The sequence below is a fragment of the Lynx canadensis genome, chromosome B2 (genome assembly GCF_007474595.2).
Source record: "Lynx canadensis isolate LIC74 chromosome B2, mLynCan4.pri.v2, whole genome shotgun sequence".
Taxonomy (NCBI): Eukaryota; Metazoa; Chordata; class Mammalia; order Carnivora; family Felidae; genus Lynx; species Lynx canadensis.
This window is the reverse complement of record NC_044307.1, coordinates 58,103,071-58,125,658: the sequence shown is the minus strand read 5'-3', so window position 1 is coordinate 58,125,658 and position 22,588 is coordinate 58,103,071. Positions and strand designations below refer to the sequence as shown.

At 35.6% G+C, this 22,588-nt stretch overlaps 1 protein-coding gene across 1 annotated transcript in view; it reads left to right on the top strand.

The window, feature by feature from the left end:
- Positions 1-22,588, top strand: part of EYS (eyes shut homolog) — a 1,650,074-nt gene that overhangs the window by 1,398,147 nt on the left and 229,339 nt on the right. The window contains exon 33 of the mRNA XM_030315776.1: positions 17,334-17,442. Within this exon, the coding sequence (XP_030171636.1) occupies positions 17,334-17,442 (109 nt within the window). The remainder of the gene's footprint in view (positions 1-17,333; positions 17,443-22,588) is intronic.

Sequence of the window (22,588 nt, the reverse complement as noted above, 5' to 3'; positions counted from 1 at the left end):
ATCTCATTACGGCTTTGATTTGCATTTTCCTGATGATGAGTGATGTTGAGCATCTTTTCGTGTGTCTGTTAGCCATTTGTATGTCTTCTTGGGAGAAATGTCTACTAATGTCTCCTGCCCATTTCTTAACTGGATTGTTCATTTTTTGGATGTTCAGTTTGCTAAGTTCCTTATAGATTTTGGATACTAACCCTTTATCAGATATGTCGTTTGCAAATTTCTTTTCCCATTCCATTGGTTGCCTTTTAGTTCTGCCGATTGTTTCCTTCACTGTGTAGAAGTTTTTCATCTTGATGAAGTCCCAGTAGTTCATTTTTGCTTTGTTTCCCAACCTCCAGAGACATGTCTAGTAAGAAATTGCTACAGCGGAGTTCAAAGAGGTTTTTGCCTGTGTTCTTCTCTAGGATTTTGATGGTTTCCTGTCTCACATTTAGGTCTTTCATCCATTTTGAATTTATTTTTGTGTATGGTGTCAGAAAGTGGGCCAGCTTCATTCTTCTGCATGGCACTGCCAGTTTTCCCAGCACCATTTGTTGAAGAGACTATTTTTTTCCCATTGGATATTCTTTCCTGCTTTGTCAAAGTTGAATTGACCATATAATTGTAGGTCCACTTCTGAGTCCTCTATTCTATTCCATTGATCTATGTGTCTGTTTTTGTGCCAGTGCCATACTGTCCTAATGATTACAGCTTTGTAATACAGCTTAGAATTCAGAATTGTGATGCCTCCCACTTTGCTTTGCTTTTCAACATTACTTTAGCTGTTCAGGGTCTTTTCTGGTTCCATTCAAATTTTAGAATTGTCTATCTATTGCCTGTTTCTCAACATAATACCACTTTCATTCCAAATAAAGAGCAGACACCCTTTTCTTTAAAATGCTTATTACCTCATGTTGTTTTGGTAAGTAGAATATTAATACTCAAGATACCCAATTTCATCTTGCTTCAGCTTAAACTCTTTTTTTTTCTTTAGTGGTATAAGAATGTCATGTGTTATTTGTTGTGGTTCATTTTATGTTTAAGATTATCCCTTCTTCTTAATGCTTCAGTTGTAGGTTTCCTGCTTGATAATTCTGGTTTCTTTGATTTCCATGATTTAAGGCTACCTAGGATTCCCAACTTTGTCTGCACACTGGAATCACCTGTGTAGCTTCAAAAAATACATGTGCCTGTGTTTCATCCCTAGAGATTGGGAATTAGTTGATTGGGGTTATGGCCTGATCATTGTGATTTTTGTAGGACATCCAGGAGTTGTCAATGTGGAAATAAGTTTGGGGACCACTGATAAAAGAGTTAGGTATTTAGATTCAGAGCCAGTCTATTCGGGTCCATATCCTGGATCTTCTCCTTGTGAGGTTGGACAAATCACTTACAATCCCATGCTTCCATTCTCTTATCTGTAAAATGGACACTATAAGATTGCCTACTTGTGGAGGTTATGGTGAGTTAATATATGTAGTATATAGAAGCACTTGTTACTTGGCATTTAGTAAATCTTATTCAATTATTATCAATTAATAGTAGTAGTAGTATCAGTAGTAGTGTTGGTGATGTCATTACTTTGTATTGTCTTCAATCATTCTCTTCAAATTTTTGTTGTTATTGTTGATTTAACACTTAATGGACCCAGGATTTTGTCTACCATTTAATTTGAATACACTCCTGTTGTAAACCATTACAAAATACAGGCCTGACCAACGATAATATATTAGGAATCTAGAACCTTTTTATTTCCACTTATGTTGTTGAATTTATATTGATTAAATCAAGGTTCCTAACATATTAAGTTGCACTGTGAAAATGTTCAAGAAGAAATATACTATTGCTTTATGATTTTTTTCTGAGCTACTCAACAGCTAAATATTTGTTAAAGCCAAGTCATTTGGATTATCTGTACATATTAAAAGTATAAGTCCACTCACAATTTAATGTATACATATTCTTTTTCTTAAGTTTGTTTTATTTATTGTTTTTAAGTAGGCTTCACACCCAGCGTGAAGCCCAGTGCAGGGCTTGAACTCATGACCCTGAGATCAAGACCTGAGCTGTGATCAACAATCAGCTGCTTAACCAACTGAGCCACCCGGGCACCCCTATACATATTCTGATCTCATTTGTGTCTAAATTACTTTTTAGCTATTTAATTTACATACATAAAACACTATCAGTATAATTTGGAGGGTTCTAGAAAACTTAAAATTTCTGATTTTTCCAGCGATTAGATTTGTTTCATTACCTTTTAGTCACACCTAATCTGAATGTAATTAAATTAACCTACAATATGTTTCCAAAGTGAATTTGAATAGACAACAAATTTTGACAGTTTGTGTAGACTTTTTGCCTAGGTTTGTATAATTTGTTTAAAAATATCTGCAAAAGAATTTCTGACCCATTTTAGATAATTAACCTTTTTATTAGAGTTATCATTGCTTGCTTATGAATGTATTTACAAATATTCTTTCTCAAATTCAGAGGTGAGATTATCCCTTGAAAAATTTACCTAAAATATTTTAGGAAATAAAATCCTTGATACTTTTCACCATTATCTTAATCCTCTTGAAAAGGTAAATTATGCCTTGCCAGAATTGGGCAGGAAACCAAATTTAATGGTTATGTGCCTATTAGAGTAAAAGGATTCTGTCTTCTCTCAAGGAAGCAGACTTATGATGAATGGGTGAAAATTAATTTGAGTAAGGTTTTGATTCAGGGTACAAGGAGGAACAATAAACAATAAAAGACAAACAATATAAAGACAGACAGCCCAATTTTAAAATAGGCAAAGAACTTGAACAGACATTTCTCCAAAGAAGACATATAAAAGGTCAATAGGCCTATGAAGACATGCTCAAAATCATTAGTTATTAGGGGAATGCAAATCAAAACCATGATATACCATTGTATACCTACTACAATGGCTATAATTTTATTTTCAAAATGAAAAATAACAAATGTTATTTGCAAGAGTGTGAAAAAATTGGAACCCTAGTACAATGCTGGTGGGAATCTAAAATAGTTTAGTCACTATGGAGAACAATTGGATGGTTCCTTAAAAAGTTAAATGTAACATAACTATATGACCCAGCAATTATGCTCCTAGGTACATACTCAAAAGAACTAAAAACAGGGACTCGAACAGATTCTTGTATTCCAGTATGCATAGCAGCATTGTTCACAGTAGCCAAAAGCTGTTAACAAATATATGTCTATCAAGAGATAGATAAAATGCCTTAAAAAAGGCATGAAATTCTAATACATGTTACAACATGGATGGACCTTGAAAACTTCATGCTAAGGTGAAATAAGCCAGACACAAAAGAACAAATACTATATGATTCCACCTACATGAAATGTCTGGAAAAGACAAATTCATGGACACAAATTAGATTCAAGGCTATTGAGGGGAGGCTGAATGGGGAATTATTGCTTAATAATTAGAGTTTCATCCATTTGGTGTGATGAAAAATTTTGGAAATAGTGGTGACCGTCACACAATATTGTAAATATACTTAATGCCACTTAATTTTACACTTAAAAATGGTTAAAAGGGTAAACTTTATGTTATATATGTTTTACCACAATTAAAAGCAGGTTTTAAAAAAAAAAACCTCTTGTGGGCAGATTCTGAATAGTTGAGTCCTGAGAACATGATAGGAACAAAATACTGTCTGGTGTACCAACCTTTTTATTTATTCCTAGAAAGTTTTTGATGAGAAGGTATAAACAGAGAAAATTTGAAAAGTTACAAAATGGAAACAGGTACAACTTTAATGCAGGGTAATTTGGAAAATAGCCAATAAAAATTACAAACACAAACTTTCTTCTTTGGTAATTCTACTTGTCGAATCTACTTGTAGAAAAAAAATGGAAATATATCCATAGAGAGAGGAGAGGTTACATAAAGTACAGTGAAATCCATACAATGAAATACTCTACCACCTTAAAAAGAAACATGGAAACTCTTTGTGTCATGCTAGAACATAATCTCTAAAATGGATTAAATAATAAAAACACCATGGGAAGAATGTATATAGTATTTGTGTCCACATGTGTCTGTGTATGTGTGCATTTACAGATGCATAGAGGACTTCTGGATAAATAAACAAGAAATTGGTAACACTGGTTCCTCGATGGACAGGACTTGGGTAGTCCAGGTGTGGGGTAGGAGAAAGATTTTAGACTATATACATATCTTTGCATACCTTTTGAATCTTGAGTCATATGAATATGTTGCATGAAAATAACAAAATGTTTTAAAGTAATATTTTTAGGGGCGTGTTGGTGGCTCAGTTGTTTAAGCGGCCAACTTTGGCTCAGGTCAAGATCTCACAGCTCATGAGATTCATGAGTTTCAGCCCAGCATCGAGCTCTGTGCTTACAGACAGCTCAAAGCCTGGAGCCTGCTTCAGATTGTCTCCGTCTCTCCCCTGCACAGTCTCTCTCCCTCTCTCTCAAATATAAATAAGCAGCTAAAAAAACTCTAAAATAATCTTTTTATAATCCTTCATTGTAGAAAATAGTGCTGTATTACAGGGGGAAAAAAAACATGTTCCTTTGCCCCTTGTTTTTATAACAAGACCTACCATTTATTTAGCTAGTGAAACATTCACTCTGCTTTTACTTCAAATCAGAGTTTCGCAAGATGAACATTGTTGATAATTTAGGGATATATATGCTTTGTTGTTAGGGGCTGCCCTGTGCATTATAAGATGTTTAGCAGCATTGGTGACCTCTTCCTACTAAATGTCAGTGGCATCCTCCTCTTGCTGTTGTGACAAAGATTTCTCCAGATATTGCCAAATGTTCCCTGGAGGTAAATGGGGCAAAAAGGAAACCCAGATTGAGAAACACTGCCTTGATATAATCCATGTATGGTGTTGAACCCAGTATCTGGTTTAAGAAAATCTTCAATAAAGGGTACCTAACACACACACATCACGGGGTCTCACACACACACACACACACACACACACACACACACACACACAGAATGGCTTTTATACAAACAGTGGCAAAACTGTTAAACAATGAAGAAATGGCTTCATGACATAATGAGCCTTCTTTCATTTGAATATTCAAACAGTTTGAAATTCATCTTTTACAAAGCCTTTACAAAGTGTCTTCCTTTAAGTAGGAGAATGGACTATGCATCTCAAGTCTTTCCTACCACTAAGACTCCTGGGTTCTGAGTACAGTTGACCCTGTTCCAGTTTGCATTTATAGGTATATAACTGTTAATGTGAGAAATTCTTCTTTATAAAGCTTGTCCGATTATTTTATTCTGCTGGTAAAAAGTGCATGGAACTGTGTTGTATTATGATGCTCTACAAAAAAACCATAAAGAGAAAAGGGGAGGAGGATCATTTTTTCTCTTCTAAGTACTAGGAAGGAAAGTAGCTTGATCCTTACAACCCTATACTTACATAACCACTCAGAATGAAACAATCATGTGTGTATTTTAATATTCCTATTACATCTAGTGCTTTTTTTTCTTTGAAAACTATCACTTCAGGAAATTCTAGGCTCTGGCTGAGGTATTTGCAAAATGAGAACCCCTTCTCAATTCAGAAAATGCTTTTGAGTAGAGAAAATATTCAAAGATTCTTTAATAAGGTTGGTAAGTTTCCTCATTTGTGGATACTTCTTTGTTCTCCCCTTTACAATTCACAATGTAATATAGAATTGCTTCTGTGGTTACATAAAACTTTGATTCCCTGGAAAGTCTTTGAATAGAAGGACGAGCTTTCTCCACCCATCTACATCACCAACACTGAGAACTTTCTTTGGCCTAAAGAACTTATGATTTCAAAATTTGTATTATTCTCCCCAAGATTAAGACACTAGATTCTCAGTTGGTTGAAGGTTAAAGTAAACCACTGTGGAAATGTTTGCTACATTGGTTGTCAACAAAACATCTGCAATTGATAAAAAGCTTTGAATATAAACATTTCCTTTTACTATAGATAGCAAATATAATCCCACCCCCTAAAGGTAATTAAAAACAAACCAAAGGGAAATGTGTTTTAGATTTCAAAGTATCAAATAGTAAAGGACTGTAAATTGCTGAATATATTTTTGCCATTTCTTTTCCAGTTACTACTATGACTGTGTTCACCCTTAGTGTTTAGTGAATTAGTGAGCACAGTCCCCTTTGCACTTTAAAGAGGTCTGTTAGAATGTTTTCATTACTCTATTTGAATTGCAATAAATGCAGGTACTAGATTTAGGTATCTGTAATAGATTTGTGTTTATTGCATCAGTGTTTCCTGTCAAATTTAACTACACTGTGAAAATGTTAAAAAAGAGATACACTGTTGCTTTCTGATCTTTTTCATAACCACTCCACAACTGAGTTATTTGTTAAACCCAAATCTTTTAGATTATCTGTATACCTTAATAAGATGTCCACTTATAATTCAATATATACACATTCTAATCTCATTTATGTCTGAATTCCATTTTAATTATTGAACACTGCTAATATTCTAATCCTTGCCTCTAATTTTTAACATTGTTTCATTAAAAAAAGAAAAACTTCTGCTCTGTATTTGCTTATTGTGGCTGCTGTAACCTAATTGCCATAAAATTGATGGCTTAAAACAATAGAAATTTACTTTCTCATAGTTCTGGAATCCAGAACTATGAAGTCACAGTGTCAGTAAAACCACCCTGCCTTCAGAGGCTTGAGGGAAGATTTGTTCCTCACCTCTTCTATCTTTGAGTCATTGGCAGCATTTTGGTGTTTCTGGAATTCACTTCAATCTCTGCTTCCATCTTCACATCAAAACCCAGCTATGTCAGTTAGGTACTAGGGGACCGCAGATAGTTAGCCCCTCAGGTACTCAACTTCCTGATCTTTAAATGGAAAAAAAACCAACATGTTTCTGCTTAATTCGTGGGGAGGATGATGTTGAATATTTTAAAGGCCTTGGGGAGGGGCACCTGGCTGGCTCAGTCACTACAGTATGGGACTCTTAATCTGGGGATGGTGAGTTCAAGCCCCACATTGGGCATAGAGCTTAATTTTTAAAAAAGAATTTAAAGGTAAAATACTTGAAGAAAATAAAATGCTTGGTTCATAATAAATGATATACAAATGTTTATTAAATAAAGCAAACTATCCCATTATAAGAGGCCATTGCTGTAATAACAATGTATACCCAATGAAGGTATCTCTGTCACTTTCAAATGATGTATTCCAGTGTGTCCTCTCATTGGTCAAGCATTGCTTACAATAGATAGAAGATAAGACAGAGCAGCATGAAAGCATGAGATACTGGACTGGGGCTCTTTAAAGAAGAGCAAAAAAAGCTAAAGATGAGGAAAAAATATTCTCCTTTTTGTTTGTTTTCTATAATCAGTAAAGATAGGCACTCTTTGAACTCCCTGTTTTCATTTTTGCCTCATGAGCCTGGCAATCACAAGCTCCCAGTTTGTATCTCAGTAAAATCTTCCCAGCATCACTTGCTCACTGAGTTTGAGTGAGACTTGAAGACGAAGCACAAATCTGTCAGCTCTCATTAACACTAACCTACACTGCCAATACTGGTGTGCCGGCCCTGGTTCCTCTGGTTTTGTTGAAAATTGACCTCTCAAAGAATGGTAGTGTCTTTCCTGTCTACCCTCTATGAAGACCTTCAGAAGACAACTGCTTTATCTACCTCCACCTCCCCACCACCTACTAGTTTCTTACATAATAGCGATTCATTAGTTTATTGAATGAATAGATCGATTTTAAGTTGTATAAGATAATTTTCCTGAACACTAATTTATTTTATGCTTTATTTCCCTATACAGATTTTCCCTTTTTCTTCTATTTCCTACTATTTTCCCTCATATGAAAAACTAGTGTAGACTCAGTCCTATAATAGAATAACGAACAAATTTTAGTATGAACAAATGTACATGGGTTTTTAATTTTTTTTAATGTTTATTTATTTTGAGAGAGAGAGAAGACAGAGTGCAGCCAAGGAGGGGCAGAGAGACAGGGAGACACAGAATCCGAAGCAGGCTCCAGGCTCTGAGCTGTCAGCACAGAGCCTGATATGGGGCTAGAACCCACGAACTCATGGGATGTGGAATTGAGAAGGAACTTCAGGTCAGATCATGACCTAAGCCGAAGTGAGACACTTAATGACTAAACCACCCAGGCACCCCTGAACAAATGTACATGTTTTAAGATAAAATGAAGTATTAGAGTTTAAAGGTAACTCCCTTAAATCATTTGGATCAAGATTACATAAATAAAATTAACTGAGATTATGTATTTAGAGCTTATTAAATTTCTTCATCATTGTGGGCTTATAGGCCTCACAGTAATTGAGTTTTCTATTTGTATCAAGTAATATAAAATTTTGAAACCATCTCTGTCAGCAATTTTACTTTGCACATGACATGACATGGATTTTGGTCTACTTGGTCTATTTCATTTGTCATCTTCTGGAAAACTTCTAAAAGGTTAATTTAATTGTTTTTCTTATCATAAACAACTCCAGAAGTATGTTGTCTCTATTGTAAGGGTGAAAGACAAAGCATTTTTTCATCATCTCCTAATCATTTATTTAATTACATTTTTCTCAGTTTTTAAATTCGGAGTGCTTTCATGGGAGCTATTAATAAGAAATAGACCCTAAATTAAGGAGGGGCTAGTAATGCTTCTTCAAGCATTAAGCCTAGATTACATATATTCATTGATTGCATCTATTTTTATATTGATTGAATTTCTAAAATTTTACTTGTCTGGCTAGCTCCAAATTGAAAGTTTGCTTGGGGTAAGAACTTTACTTTTCTTCTCTCCATATCAGAAGTTTCAAAGATGGGGAAGCCACGTTTGGCAAAGGTGTATAGGAAGGACAATTGGAGGGAGAAGTGGCATGCATTAAAACCTTAGAAACCATAAAGAAAAAGTTATATATAAGAATGAGAAATAGATGGACTTTCCCAGAGAAAATTGAATAAGCTGAGACAAGGGACACTTAGATGGCGTGCCAGCTGACAAAGAAATATGAAACCAAAGAGGTATTGATCCTGAGGCACGGCTCGCTAGATCACACTACAGCCTTTTTACATTTAGAGTGATGAGAATATTTACAAGTTTGAATTCGAGAGTGCTTGTGAAATTTAAATCCTTTGCATCTCTATTAATCTCTCTTCATATTTTTAATAAAAGCTAGATTAATAAATTGGATTAAATATGGTACAGTATAAATATTTTAGCATCAAAATATTATTTTTTTAAATAAATCTCAAAATACACAAGCAGGAAAATCAATCATATGCTACAAATAATACTAATCATGCAAAACCCAGTATTTAGAAGACAGGTAAACCGCACGATTATTATTTAGGTAAGGCAATTTTGTAAGAATCAGCCATCACTCACTGTAATACTTCTAAAAAATGACAGGGACACACATGGTTTTTTCCTAAGGGAAACTGGTCTTTGGTTTCACTCCTAAGCTAACGGAAGTGAATCTCTCTACATACCCATATCATCAGAATGGCTTTTTGTTCAAATTGGGTGAAATAATCTATTATTAAATTGATTTTTTTCAAATGCTATTTCAACTTGGGAAACTTTGGTAACTCAAAATATGTGTATATGAGAGTTTAGGGGTTGAAGAGGAAAGGATCAGAAATGAGTATTTTCAACTTCTGAGTTTTGACTGTTTACTTAGTGGACTGGATACAAATATACCCCAAGATTGCTAAAAACAAATGAATTGAGCAACAAGTATTAGACTTGAAGGGTAAAACTAAGTACTAATTGGCATTTATAAACTGTGTATGTGTAGGTTTTAGGGGTAATATTCTTAAAACCCCCATTTATCAGCAGAGTAAACTGATCCAACCTAGAGCTATGAACAGAGTATGAATAAAACAGATTTCCTATTGAAGTTCCAAATTAAATGCCAACAATGAAGCTAAGCTTTGCAACTTAATGCCCTTGTTCTAAGTGAATACTTAAATCCTACTAGGAAATATTCAAGAATCTCCATGGATTCAAGATCTTAGAGGGAAAAGGGGAGGATAAAGGGTTGAATGATTTGTAGCTTTGCCAATTTGCCAGGCATAAATACTCCCACCATGGTCAATTTCAAATTACCAACATGAATTCACAGATGTGTGAATTGAGAAAGAATGCACAAAACCAGCTCTCGTGAGTCAGTACTAGCCTTCTCCAGCACACCATTGAAGCTTCTTACCATGATATTCAGATAGATTAAAGCCAGATGTCAGGTCAAAAAACACAATATTTCTGAATACAAATTTCAATTTGTGTAATTGTAATAGTCATTATGTGAATGTTTTTACTGGGCAAAGAAAACAAGGGTATTCTGGCCGTCTATACTTTTATAGGTGCTACTAGGAGACCATGAAATCTCTGGTCTGTATATGCTGTAGATCCCAGTGCACATGAATTGGATAGTGTAGTCAGAAGTAAAATCACAGTTTTTGGAATATCTGTGATATCTCATGACAGCTGGTTGGTTGTTCCCTTGACGACTGCTCTGGCTAATCAAGGGTGTAAATGAAGTTCCTGCTCCAGCAGTCTTCAGGAATCATTGCAGATTCTTTCTTTAGTATCAGTGCTTCACAGGATAATGGCTCGGTTTTCTCAGTAATTTATTATTCAGGATATTTGGGCTATCTGTCAGTCAGAGAAAAGGCTAAATAAAATAACCTAAAGCCAATGACCATCTCATGACAATCATCTAGAGGCAGGAAGTCCTTGTAACAATCACCTATCAGACAGAGGTCAGGCAGCATTCCTTGTACAAACTGTGTGGCCATCCTGGCCAGCTCTTTGGTGCTCTAAATAAAAAGGCATGCTTCAAGGTGCCTTTGGTGTGTTTACATTGCTTTTATTTGGCAAAGGGCCTAACAGTGATTTTTGTGTCTGATCTTTTTTTTACATTCATTTAACATATAGATTGTGCTGAGTCACATTAACAACCTCAAACAGTATGGCTGTGTTGATTGGGCTGTATGAAACCTTCGTGGTCGTAAACAGCATCTTCTTAAATTTGCCCACACAGCCATGACAGTCACATTAGATACATGACCGGTAAGGAAAACTGTATGTCTCTGGACAGTTTCATCCATACTGCCTGATGTATAATCTTTTAAATATATTTTCCCCTGTTTTCCTGTTGCAAACAGGGACCTAAAACAATCACACTGTCAATTAGATCCTATCTGTGGGGAGCAGATGCCTTTCAGTGCCTCCATCTCTGCCATGTACCTTTACTGCCATCTGCCGATCTGAGTCTCCCATCTCAGCTATTCATATGCAGAACTAACTCTCACAACTCCAGTGAAACTTTGAGCTGAATGTGGAGATCATAGCAGCTAACATTGAGGTTAATCTCTCTCAGTCCTAAATCTAGCCAGAAAGATTCTTTTAATGGAAGTTCCAAGCTGGAGCTTAATGTGAATGTTGTCTATTCATTTCAGAGTAATACTTAACATGTGGTAAACATTAAGGCTGGTTATTTTTGGTCATAATAGTTACTATCTTGGAGATTCACTTAACTGCTATCTATATTAAAGGTTATCCATATAGAGAACTTGTTTTTACATTCATTTTTAAAGTCTAATTTAGGTAAATAAAGAAATAAACCCAGCAAAGTTAATTCATGTCTAAAATTTAAAATAGACAAGCTAGGGGAGCCTGGGTGGCTCAGTCGGTTGAGCGTCCTACTTCGGCTCAGGTCATGATCTCACAGCTTGTGAGTTTGAGCCCTGCGTTGGGCTCTGTGCTGACAGCTCAGAGCCTGGACCTGCTTCTGCTTCTGTGTCCCTCTCACTGCCCCTAACCCACTCACATTCTGTCTCTGTCTCTCTCAAAAAATAAATAAACATTTAAAAAAATAATAATAAATAAAATAGACAAGCTAGAATCATTGCTGTATAATAACCAAACCTGTGAGTGATAAGAGAAAAGAACATATTTTGCACCTGTGGAAGGATTCAGTATTGCAATCAACTTTGCAATATTCCCTAGACACAGTTGGTGCTGTTCAGTTATGTTACTTTTATATCATGGCTTAAAATTCTATAGCGACTACAATTATGCATGAGCTATGTTTTGTGAGCCTTCGGCATAGCACTACATTGGCCTTTTAAAGCATTTAATTTCATTATGGTATAATGCCAGTGACTCATATAACTCCAAGATTTGACAAATCAAACATAAGTACCTTAGAGAAGAAAGAAATCCATACTTCCTATTTCTGTCTGGAAGAAAGACAAACCACTTTACTTATGTGCTTTTGAAATCTGCCACTGAAGAAAAACATGAGACAGATGCATTGAAATGTGAAAGTGCACACACACACACACACACACAACCCGAGATGGAAAAAGCCAAAGAAATTATTCTTTCCAAATTTAAAAGCCTGCAAAATTATAAAGGCACCTCCAATGTGCTTAATTTCCCTTCATTCCACCCCTCACAGATTAAAGATAACTTTCTATTTACATGGCCCTTCAAAAGTTAGGACTCAGGGCACCTGGGTGGCTCAGTTGGTTAAGCATCTGGCTCTTGATTTCAGCTCAGGTCATGATCATATGGTTCAGTTCATGAGATTGAGCCCTGCATTGGGCTCTACAGTGACATTGCAGAGTCTGCTTGAGAGTCTGTTCCTCTCTCTATCCCCACATGTGCGTGCTCTCCCTCCCTCTCTCTCTCATAATCAATAAATAAGCATTAAAAAAAGTTATAACTCAATTTTATCTTTATTGTTGTTTTTTCTTATTGTAAAAAAAAGTGAGACTTCTGGTCAAGATGACTGTAACATCACATTTTGACGTTCCTCCTTAGTGTCAAACACATAGCAACAATATAGAAAATTTTAAAATACACAACTGAAAATACAAAAGCGAATTCAAAAACAAGATAGACATCTTTCCAGACAAGAAACCGACAAAACTGCAAAGCATCAAGAGCTAAGACTGCAGGCCTGCCAAGATCTAGGTCTAAAAACGGGGATGCTCAGCAACTATAAGGGAATTTAAACTAGTCATTCAAGTATACATGTGATATCTTTATCATTTATCTACCTATCTACCCACAGAGAAAAAGAGAGACTGTCCTCTGGGATTCTGACTTTTAGCAAACTGCCAGCCTACAAAGAACAGAGACAACCAAAGCATCATGAGCAGAACTGTACCAAGCAATCTTTTCAGCTCTGAATGGACCAAAGGATACCTTCAATATCACCATAGAACAGAACTGCCAAATATACATTATCCAAGATTCAGGTTTAGATGCTCTGAAGATCAGGTAGGGTTCTCATTAGGCAAGCAGACATGGGTTGCCTAATGATGAGCACAACAAGGAAAATGGAAGTGAGGGGAAAGAGAAAAAAAAAACTAAATATGAGGCTGCACAGCACAGTATCAGAACACATAGAACACATGGCAACACTGAGAAAGGAGCAAAGGAAATCAACAAGTGGAACGTGAATCACTCTAGATAAAATCATTTTTATGGAAAAATCTGACAAAAGCTTTTAAGTAAATATTTCTGGGATGCTAGAAAACATTAGTGAAAAAATAACTCGTCTTAAAGGAGAATCTATAAAGGAAAATCAGGCATAAATTATACAAAAATGATGCAAAAGATTCAAAATCCTGGGGAATAAAATATTCATTAAAATTTAAAATTTATTAAAATTCTGTCAATAGAATAAATAGTTCCTAGAGACTGCTTCAGAAAAAATTGGTGCCTAAGAAGAATACAGGACAGAGAAATTAAGAAAGTATTTTAAAGATGAGAAAGCAAGATTAAGAAATTTAGAGAACAGTTTAATTGTCTTCTGAAAAGTGTCTAACATAAATTCTAGAAGAAGAGATTTCAGAGGCTGTCAGAAAGCAATACAGTTGACCCTTGAACAACATGGGTCTCAACTGTGTGGGTCCACTTATATGCAGATTTTTTTTTTTTTAATTTTTTTTTTCAACGTTTATTTTATTTTTGGGACAGAGAGAGACAGAGCATGAACGGGGGAGGGGCAGAGAGAGAGGGAGACACAGAATCGGAAACAGGCTCCAGGCTCTGAGCCATCAGCCCAGAGCCCGACGCGGGGCTCGAACTCACGGACCGCGAGATCGTGACCTGGCTGAAGTCGGACGCTTAACCGACTGCGCCACCCAGGCGCCCCTTTTTTTTTTTTATAAATACAGTACAGTACTATAAATGCTATTTCCTCTTCCTTATGATTTTCTTGATAACATTTTCTTTTCTCTAGCTTAGTTTAGTGTAAGAATACAGTATATAACATATATAACATATAAAACGTGTTAATTGGCTGTTCATGTTGGTTATTGGTCAGACTTGTGGTCAACAGAAGGCTATCAGCTAACTTTTAAAAGTTGTATGTGTATTTTCAAGTATGCAGGGCAGGGGTGGTCACCCCTAACCCCTGTGTTGTTCAAGAGTTAACATACCTAACATGAAGATAGTTTACCTAGAGAGAAAGCATGAAATCTAGGAAGACAAAAATGTCAATAAATTATTTTTGTTTTTATATAAATAAAAACTGAATTTTTTTATGAAACTGAATTTTTCTTTTAAGAGGTGAAATTTAAAATTATTGTATGTTCCATGTCCAAAATATGGAAAATACAAATAAGCAAAAGAGACCAATTAAAAATCATCTTCATTCTCAGCATGCACAGATAGCCACTGTTAATATTAGCGAGAGTAGATCAAGTATTATCTCTATGCATATTTTTTTATAAAAATGGTATATCACTCAAATTGTCTATCCTTTTTCTATTCTATACAAATATTTTTTCTATGCCATTAGTTAATATTCTAACTCCTGTTTAAGAGCTGCATAGCATTCAATTATATAAAAGTACTTGATTGAACAATCCACTCTCCATTGTTTACATTTGTACAACCCTTCCCTTGGTTTTGGATACCCTGAACTTCCACTTTGAGCACGCTCTTCTAAAAATTTAAAAATAAATTATCTTGCCAAATCAGAATTTTCTGCCAAATTGTTTAGCCTATTAAAGACTGTAAATACAAAGAACAAGAATGTTACAGACACTGGAAAAAATGTTTCTTTCATCAAATTTTAGTTTTCAAGGTAATGCAACCTGAGTATTTGATTTTGAATCCCATTATAGGTAATATTAGTAGAAGTAGATGAACACTTCATCTTGACTGTGTAATTTATTTTCATAAAAATCTCTTTAGAGATCCCTGTCTAGTCAGCAAATAATTGCTTTAACTTTGGATTTTAATATTAGCACTGAATGATTTATGTACATTAAATAATGTGATTCTCACTAACCATTTATGAACCAAGAATGATTATCTCCCTTCTGTGGATAATCACACTTTAGGGAAGAAAGGTTAAGTGGTTTGCCTAGGATCACTCAGCTAGTCAATGGATTATCTCAAAATATGATCCTTAAGTCTTTAAATCATTAGACTTGGCTGGCCTCAGCAATACTTGAGAGGCATACGGGATATGTATGCCTCAAATGATTTATGTGGCATAATGTCTAAATTTGTTTATAGAGCATTTTTTCATTGCCTATCATACAGTTTGGTCTGTAAGCAAAAATGAGATATTATAAAAATGAACATGATAAGAATCTACATGTAGAAAAATCTCTGGTGAAATTAGAGCATCAATTTCCAAAATGGTACATAAACCAAGCAGACAATAGAATCAACCATTTAGTGGAAGGGCCAGGGGAAGAAAAGAAGGAGGTAACAGAAAGTAAATAGGGTAGAGTAGCTTCCTTCTATAGCACTGAAGTTAATGGTTAGATTTTAACAAGCTCTGAATGAAACAAACAAAACAAGATCTTACTATGTCTTGATAAGGACATGTGCATTCCCTGAGAACTATTTCCTGCATTTCCAGAATAAAGCATCTGTACAGGTCTACCTTCCCATTTCAACTATAATGACAAATGTGCTTCATATATCACCACAATTTACAATTCACACAAATGCGACACTCTAGAGGTTATTTGTGGAATTTAAACATCTTCAACAGTGATCTGATCAGAATTAGAAGTGTCCTTGGTAAACTGGAGCAGGGGCCCAAAAAGTAGTGTGATAATGTATTAAAAGGGCCATATCAGATTTGTATTTCTAGGTAAAGGGGAAGAGAAAACCAGCATGACCACTATCCCTTTCTGGAGCAAGGGAGGGGGGGGGGGGATGTTCTGGTTTGCTTTTTCCATTCAACTTAGACCCCAAAATTGATTTTAAAAAAAATATTGATAACTGATTTAACTAATGATTTTTAATAAAACTGACTTTTTCTTTTAAAAGTGGAATTACCAACTGATCCTGATGTACGAGGCACTTACCTTGTTTTAGCACTGAGAAATCCTGCATCCTGGAAAATGTCTTAGTCATGTGCAAACTGGGGCAGTGGGTCAAAATTAAAAGTAAAAATTAGGTGTGTTCATTGTCTAAAATTTAGAAAATACAAAAAAGCAAAAGTGAGCATTAAGATCATACTTTCAGTATGCAGAAATAGCCACTGTTAATATTAGTAAATGAATTTCTGATATCTCTATGGAATAGACTTAAAAAGACAAGTTACTATTATTACATGTGGCAAGTGACAGGGTACTATCATTTAAATTGTCTTTTAAAATTCTATTTAATTTTTTGCCAAGTACTTTAGTATGTGTACCTTTTTATCTGATTGTATCACTTTATAAACTGTGATAAATTTTCAATTGTGTATTGGTCATTTCTGCTATTCATTCTGCAAATTCCCTTAACCTTATACTTTTCTTTATCTCTGAGACACAGTACCATGCCAGTACATTAGCAGCATGCTTTCTGAGTTCCGATAACTATATCACATTGTAATCTCACTGCTCAAGGGTATGCAGCCTTTCATTTCTTATTCCATTTCTATTTCCCCTGGAGGCCAGGGAGGGGAAATTTCTACCTAGGCAGGTTTGCATCATTTAACATTTCTGTTACTTGTCCAACAGTCTCCTACATGAGTGAGACCATATGTCCACCACTGTTAGCACTTAAAATTTATTATTAGCTACTTATACAGAAAGCTCTTTTGGTTTTGTGGGGGTTTAACTTTCTGAAAGCATTTCAAGTCCTGATTTAGAGATAGAAAGAGAAGGAAAATAAAATTTCAGCATAAGAAAAGAAATATATCTTTCATCTATCCTAAAATGTTCACACTTGGTTGAGGCCATATTTCAGGATTATTATGATCCAGAAAGTACCTCTCTCATTGAAGAAGTACTTACCATCCATGTGTGAAGTTACCCTGTTCTTGCCAGTAATACATGCAATAATGGCTCTTCTGTTTTGTTTCTAGCTACACAATCCCTGTGGGCAGCTCTCAGAGTGTGTGTATGATTGAAGTGACTGCAGATGGAAAACCTCCAATACTGAAGAAAGACACAGAGCTATCCCATGTGTCTCAGGTAGTTATGCAAATATCCAGCTCCAGACATTACTAAGTGTGCCCTCAATATTTCAAATAACTATTTATTTTTAAGTTAATAAATACACATCATATTTCTTTATTGAACATATTCCTTGTAAAAGCTCTCAACAAAACACCAGAATAGTCATCCCTGATACTTTAGGTACAATTAAATATATTTAATACTGCCTGTCGCTATAAAAGTTTTATTAAATTTAACAAGAAATTGATCTTCGTCTCACACTTTGCATATAATATGTTATGCTTGATGAAAAACACAGCACAGGAATGGGTAAAGATTAGCAAGATGCGGGGCACCTGGGTGGCTCAGTCGGTTAAGCATCCAACTTAGCTCAGGTCATGATCTCACTGTCTGTGAGTTCGAGCCCCGCATCAGGCTCTGTGCTGACAGCTCGGAGCCTGGAGCCTTCTTAGGATTCTGTGTCTCCCTCTCTCTCTGCCCCTCCCCTGCTCATGCTCTGTCTCTCTCTGTCTCAAAAATAAATAAAAACATTAAAAAAAAAGATTAGCAAGATACAAAACAGTAATTAAAAACGCATTTTATAGGCTATGGTAGTGCTTGTACTGTGCTGTTAAAAAGTCCCTTCTCAGAGAATTTTTCTTAGAAACATTGAATGAAGCAAAATTTAGAGAAGAGAGGATGGATGGTTGTCCTTCCAGAGACCAGGCAATTCGCTGAATTCTTTTAATTTTAATGATGTGGTTGGTTACATGCTTCTTAGTATGACTTTATAGAAATACATTTAAGATAAAGAATTCCTGGTTCATTTGATCATCATAGAGAGTTAATCTGTATAATTAGAGCTCCAAAGTGCTAATTTTAGTGCACTTTAAAGCTGGCAGTGTGGAGGGCCCTAATGAATTGGAAATTTCATTTTATTTCTATTTTTTTCTACGTAGTTTTTTTTTTCCCATATTGAGCATATACAAGCATCTTAAAGAAGCACATAAGAATAGCTAACATTTGCATGAGCACATTACATTTTTCAAATTATGGCTATATATTTTATCTCATCGGATCTTCACAAGAACTCTCCAAAGTAAGAATTATTATCTCTTTTACAAGATAGTATCTTATAAAACTGAGTATCAGATGTCCAAAATTTCATAGTGATAAGGAAAGAGACTTGATCCCAGATTTTCTGATTCCCACGCTTTGTTGTTGTTGTTGTTCCTTTTACAATACACTTAATTTCCTGCTGCAACAGATTCAACACTGTCTAGTGGATTATGATGGTAAGAATAAAATTGGCTTTTGTTTTGAAGAAAAAAAGAGACAAACAAACAAACAAACAAAAATAAACACAGACTCTTGAATACAAAGAACAACCTAGAGGTTGCCAGGAGGGGAGGCAGGTGAGTGAATGGGTGAAGCAGATAAAGGGGATTAAGAGTACACTTTTCATGATGAGCTCTGACTAGTGTACAGGATTGTTGGATCATTACATTTTACATTACATTACATTACATTACATTACATTACATTATTTTTTTAATGTTTTTATTTATTTCTGAGAGAGAGACAGAGAGAGAGAGAGCACGAGCAGGGGAGGGGCAGAAAGAGAGGGAGACACAGAATCCGAAGCAGGCTCCAGGCTCCAAGCTGTCAGCACAGAGCCCAATGCAGGGCTCGAACTCACAAACCATGAGATCATGACCTGAGCCGAAGTCAGCCAGTTAACCAACTGAGCCACCCAAGCACCCTATCTTTTCAATAAATACTCATTAGTGGAATTGCTGGATCATATGATACTTCCATTTTTAATTTTTTGAGGAACCTCCATACTGTTGTATATAGCAAGTGCACAATTTTACATTCCCACCCACAGTGCACGAAGGTTCCAGTTTCTTCACATCTTTTTCAACACTTGCTATATTCTGTTGTTTTTTTATGACTACCCTAACAAATGTGAGATGGTTTTTAATTATGATTTTGATTTGCATTTCCCTGATGAGTAGTGATGTTAAACATCTTTATTACATATCTTTTGGTTATTTATATGTCTTTGGAGAAATGTCTATTCAAGTCTCGTGTCAGTTTTTTAACCACCCTATTTGTTTTCGCTTTGGAGGCATAGGAGTTTCTTATATTTTTTCTAATATTAACCCCATATCAGCTATGTGGTTTGCAAATTCTTTCTCTCATTCTCTAGATTTCCTTTTCATTTCATTGATTGTTTCCTCTGCAGTGTAGAAGCTTTTTCATTTGTCATAGTCCCCCTTGTCTTTTGTTGCTTTTGTTGCTTGTGATTTTGGTGCTATATCCAAGAAATCATTTGTTCTACAGTGTTGTTCAAGTCCTCTGTTTCCTTGTTATCTTCTCTCTGGATGTTCTAGCCATTATTGAAAAAGGGATATTAAAATCTCATACTATCATTGAGCTGCTATTTCTCTCTTTGGTTTTGTCAATGTTTGTTTCATATATTTGAGCGTTCTGATGTTGAATGCATACACATTTATAATTGTTATATCTACCTGGTCAGTTGACCCAGATAATCATTATATAATTATCATTCTTTGTCTCTTATGAAAAGTTGACTTGTCTATTTTGTCTGAAAACCTATAGGCATTCCTTTTCTTTTTTGGTTACCATTTGCATGGAATATCTCTTTCCTTTCTTTCACTCTCAGCCTATATGTGTCCTTAAATCAAAAGTGAGTCTATTATAGACAGAATACGTTAGATATTGGTTTTTTTTAAATCTTTTTTTATCCACCCAGTCACTTTATGTTTTTTGATTGAGGGTTTGCATTTACATTTAAAGTAATTATTGATAAGTAATAAATTGCTATTTCCATTAATTATTTTGTCTTATAACTCTTTTGTCCCTGGTTTTCTCTCTTGCTCTCTTCCTTTGTGTTTCATTGATTTTTGTATATGTGTGTGTGTGTGTGTGTGTGTGTGTGTATGAACCATACTTTGATGCCTTTCTCATTTTCTTTTTTGTATCTTATATGTATAGTGTCTTTGTGGTTATCACAGGGCTTACATACAACATCTTACAACTATAATAATGTATTTTAAGCTAATAGCATCTTAACTTCAGTTGTTTGATCTTTGAGCTCTAATCTATGTACACACCATTCCCAAAAAGCTTTATATTTTCATATGCTTTCATGTTGCTGTTTAGTGCCTTTTCATTTCAATTTGAAGGACTCCCTTTAGCATTTCTTGTAAGGTAGATCTAGTATTGATAAGCTTCCTCGGCTTTTGTTTATTTGGTTTGTTTTCATTGTTTTTTAATGTTATTTTAGAGAGAGAGCACATGATCAAGAGAGAGGGGCAGAAAGGCAGAGAGAGAGAGAGAGAGAGAGAGAGAGAGAGAGAGAGAGGATCTCAAGCAGGCTCCATGCTCATCATAGAGCCAGATATGGGGCTTGATTCCACAAACGTGGGATCATGGCCTGAGCTGAAATCAAGAGCTGGACACTCAACTGAATGAGCCATCCAGGTGCCCCTCTGCTTCATTTTTAAAGGACAGTTTTGCCAGATATAGTGTTCTTATTTGGCAGTTTGGGGTGGGGGGAGGGAGTTGAGCACTTTGTGTATATCATCCCACTCCCTCTGGCCTTGAATGTTTCTGGTAAGAAATCCATTGATAGTCCTATGGGCCTTCCTTTTATGTGACAAGTCACTTTTTTTTTCTGCTTTCAGAATTCTCTGTCTTTGACTTTTGACAGTTTGATTATGTGTCTTGGTGTAGACTTCTTTGAGTTCTTTCTTGTGGTAGTTTCTGGGCTTCTTAAATCTAGATGTCCATTTTTTACCCCAGATTTGGGAAATTTTCAATATCTTTTATTTTTTTTTAATTCAGCTATAAATTTTTGTCTTCATTCCAACTAAAAGAATCAAGTAAGAAAATGTTTGAATAAGTAAAGTTAAAATTCTCATGTTTATTAACAGTCATTATATCTTCAAGTAAGTATTCTGCCCCTCTCTTTCTTCTCCTTGTGAGACTCCCATAATGCACATATTGCTCTATTTGATAGCATCTTATACGACCCTTAGGCTTTCCTCACTCTTCTTCAATCTTTTTTTTTTCCTTTTGCTCCTCTAACTGAATAATTTCAAAGAAACCTATCTTTGAGGTTTGAGTTTGAGTTTGCTGATCAAGTGCTTCTGCTTGATCAAGTCTTTTGATGAAACCCCTGTAATAAAGTTTTCAATTTAGTTTTGTATTTTCAGCTCCAAAATTTCTGCTTGATTCTTTACTATATTTTCTCTTTGTTGATGTTCTCATTTTCTTTATGCTTCATTTTCCTGAGCTCATTGAGCATCTTCATGACTGTGACTTTCATTCTTTCTCAGGTACTTCCATTTCTTTAGGGCTGGTTGCTGGAGACCTCTTTTGTTCCTTTGATTTTTTTTTTCCCCATTTCTTCCTTTACATTGTAGAATTCGTGATGAGATCTACACTATAGAAAAAACAGACATCTCTCCCAGTCTTTATGGACTGGCTCTGTATAGGAAAAGATCTTCACCAATCAGCCTGAGAGTCTGGGAACCTCTCAAACCTGTGCATGTATCTTCTCTGGACTTGTGTGTGTAAATTCTCTATTATAGCAATTTGCCAGTTTCCTTTTCCAGGTACTCATAGTGTTTTGCTGCTTCTGGTGTCTGCAGTACTACAGGTTCTCTGGAGCTACCTACCACAAGCCACCCACTTCTCTTTTGTTCTCAGCAGCCCCAGAGTTTCTAGAGTACATGGGTCATGCAGAACTTCCAAGTCAGGCAAAATAGAAACCAGTCACTCAAGAAACCCATAGAAAAGCCATAATGTTAGAAACATGCTCCACTCTTCTTTACCCTGCCCCCCTGCTCTGGCCCCTATAAGAGACCACCAAATTATATCAGCCTCAGTCTACTGCATCAGCGGTCCTCTGGAGCAGCAACACAGCATCCGGCCGTCTTTTGTTTTCAGTGATGGCCAGGTCCCATCAAGACAGGGGAGACAAACTCATTCTTCACTCAGCCCCCTGAAAAGACATTATTTTGGGTGCACACTTCAACTCTTGCCACTGCTAGGGAGAAGTCAGGAGTTAGGGGGGTTTTGCCTACCCTTCCCACTGAGCTGCAGGGGACATCTACAGTGAGTGAATTCACGTTATTCCAACCTTTGCATT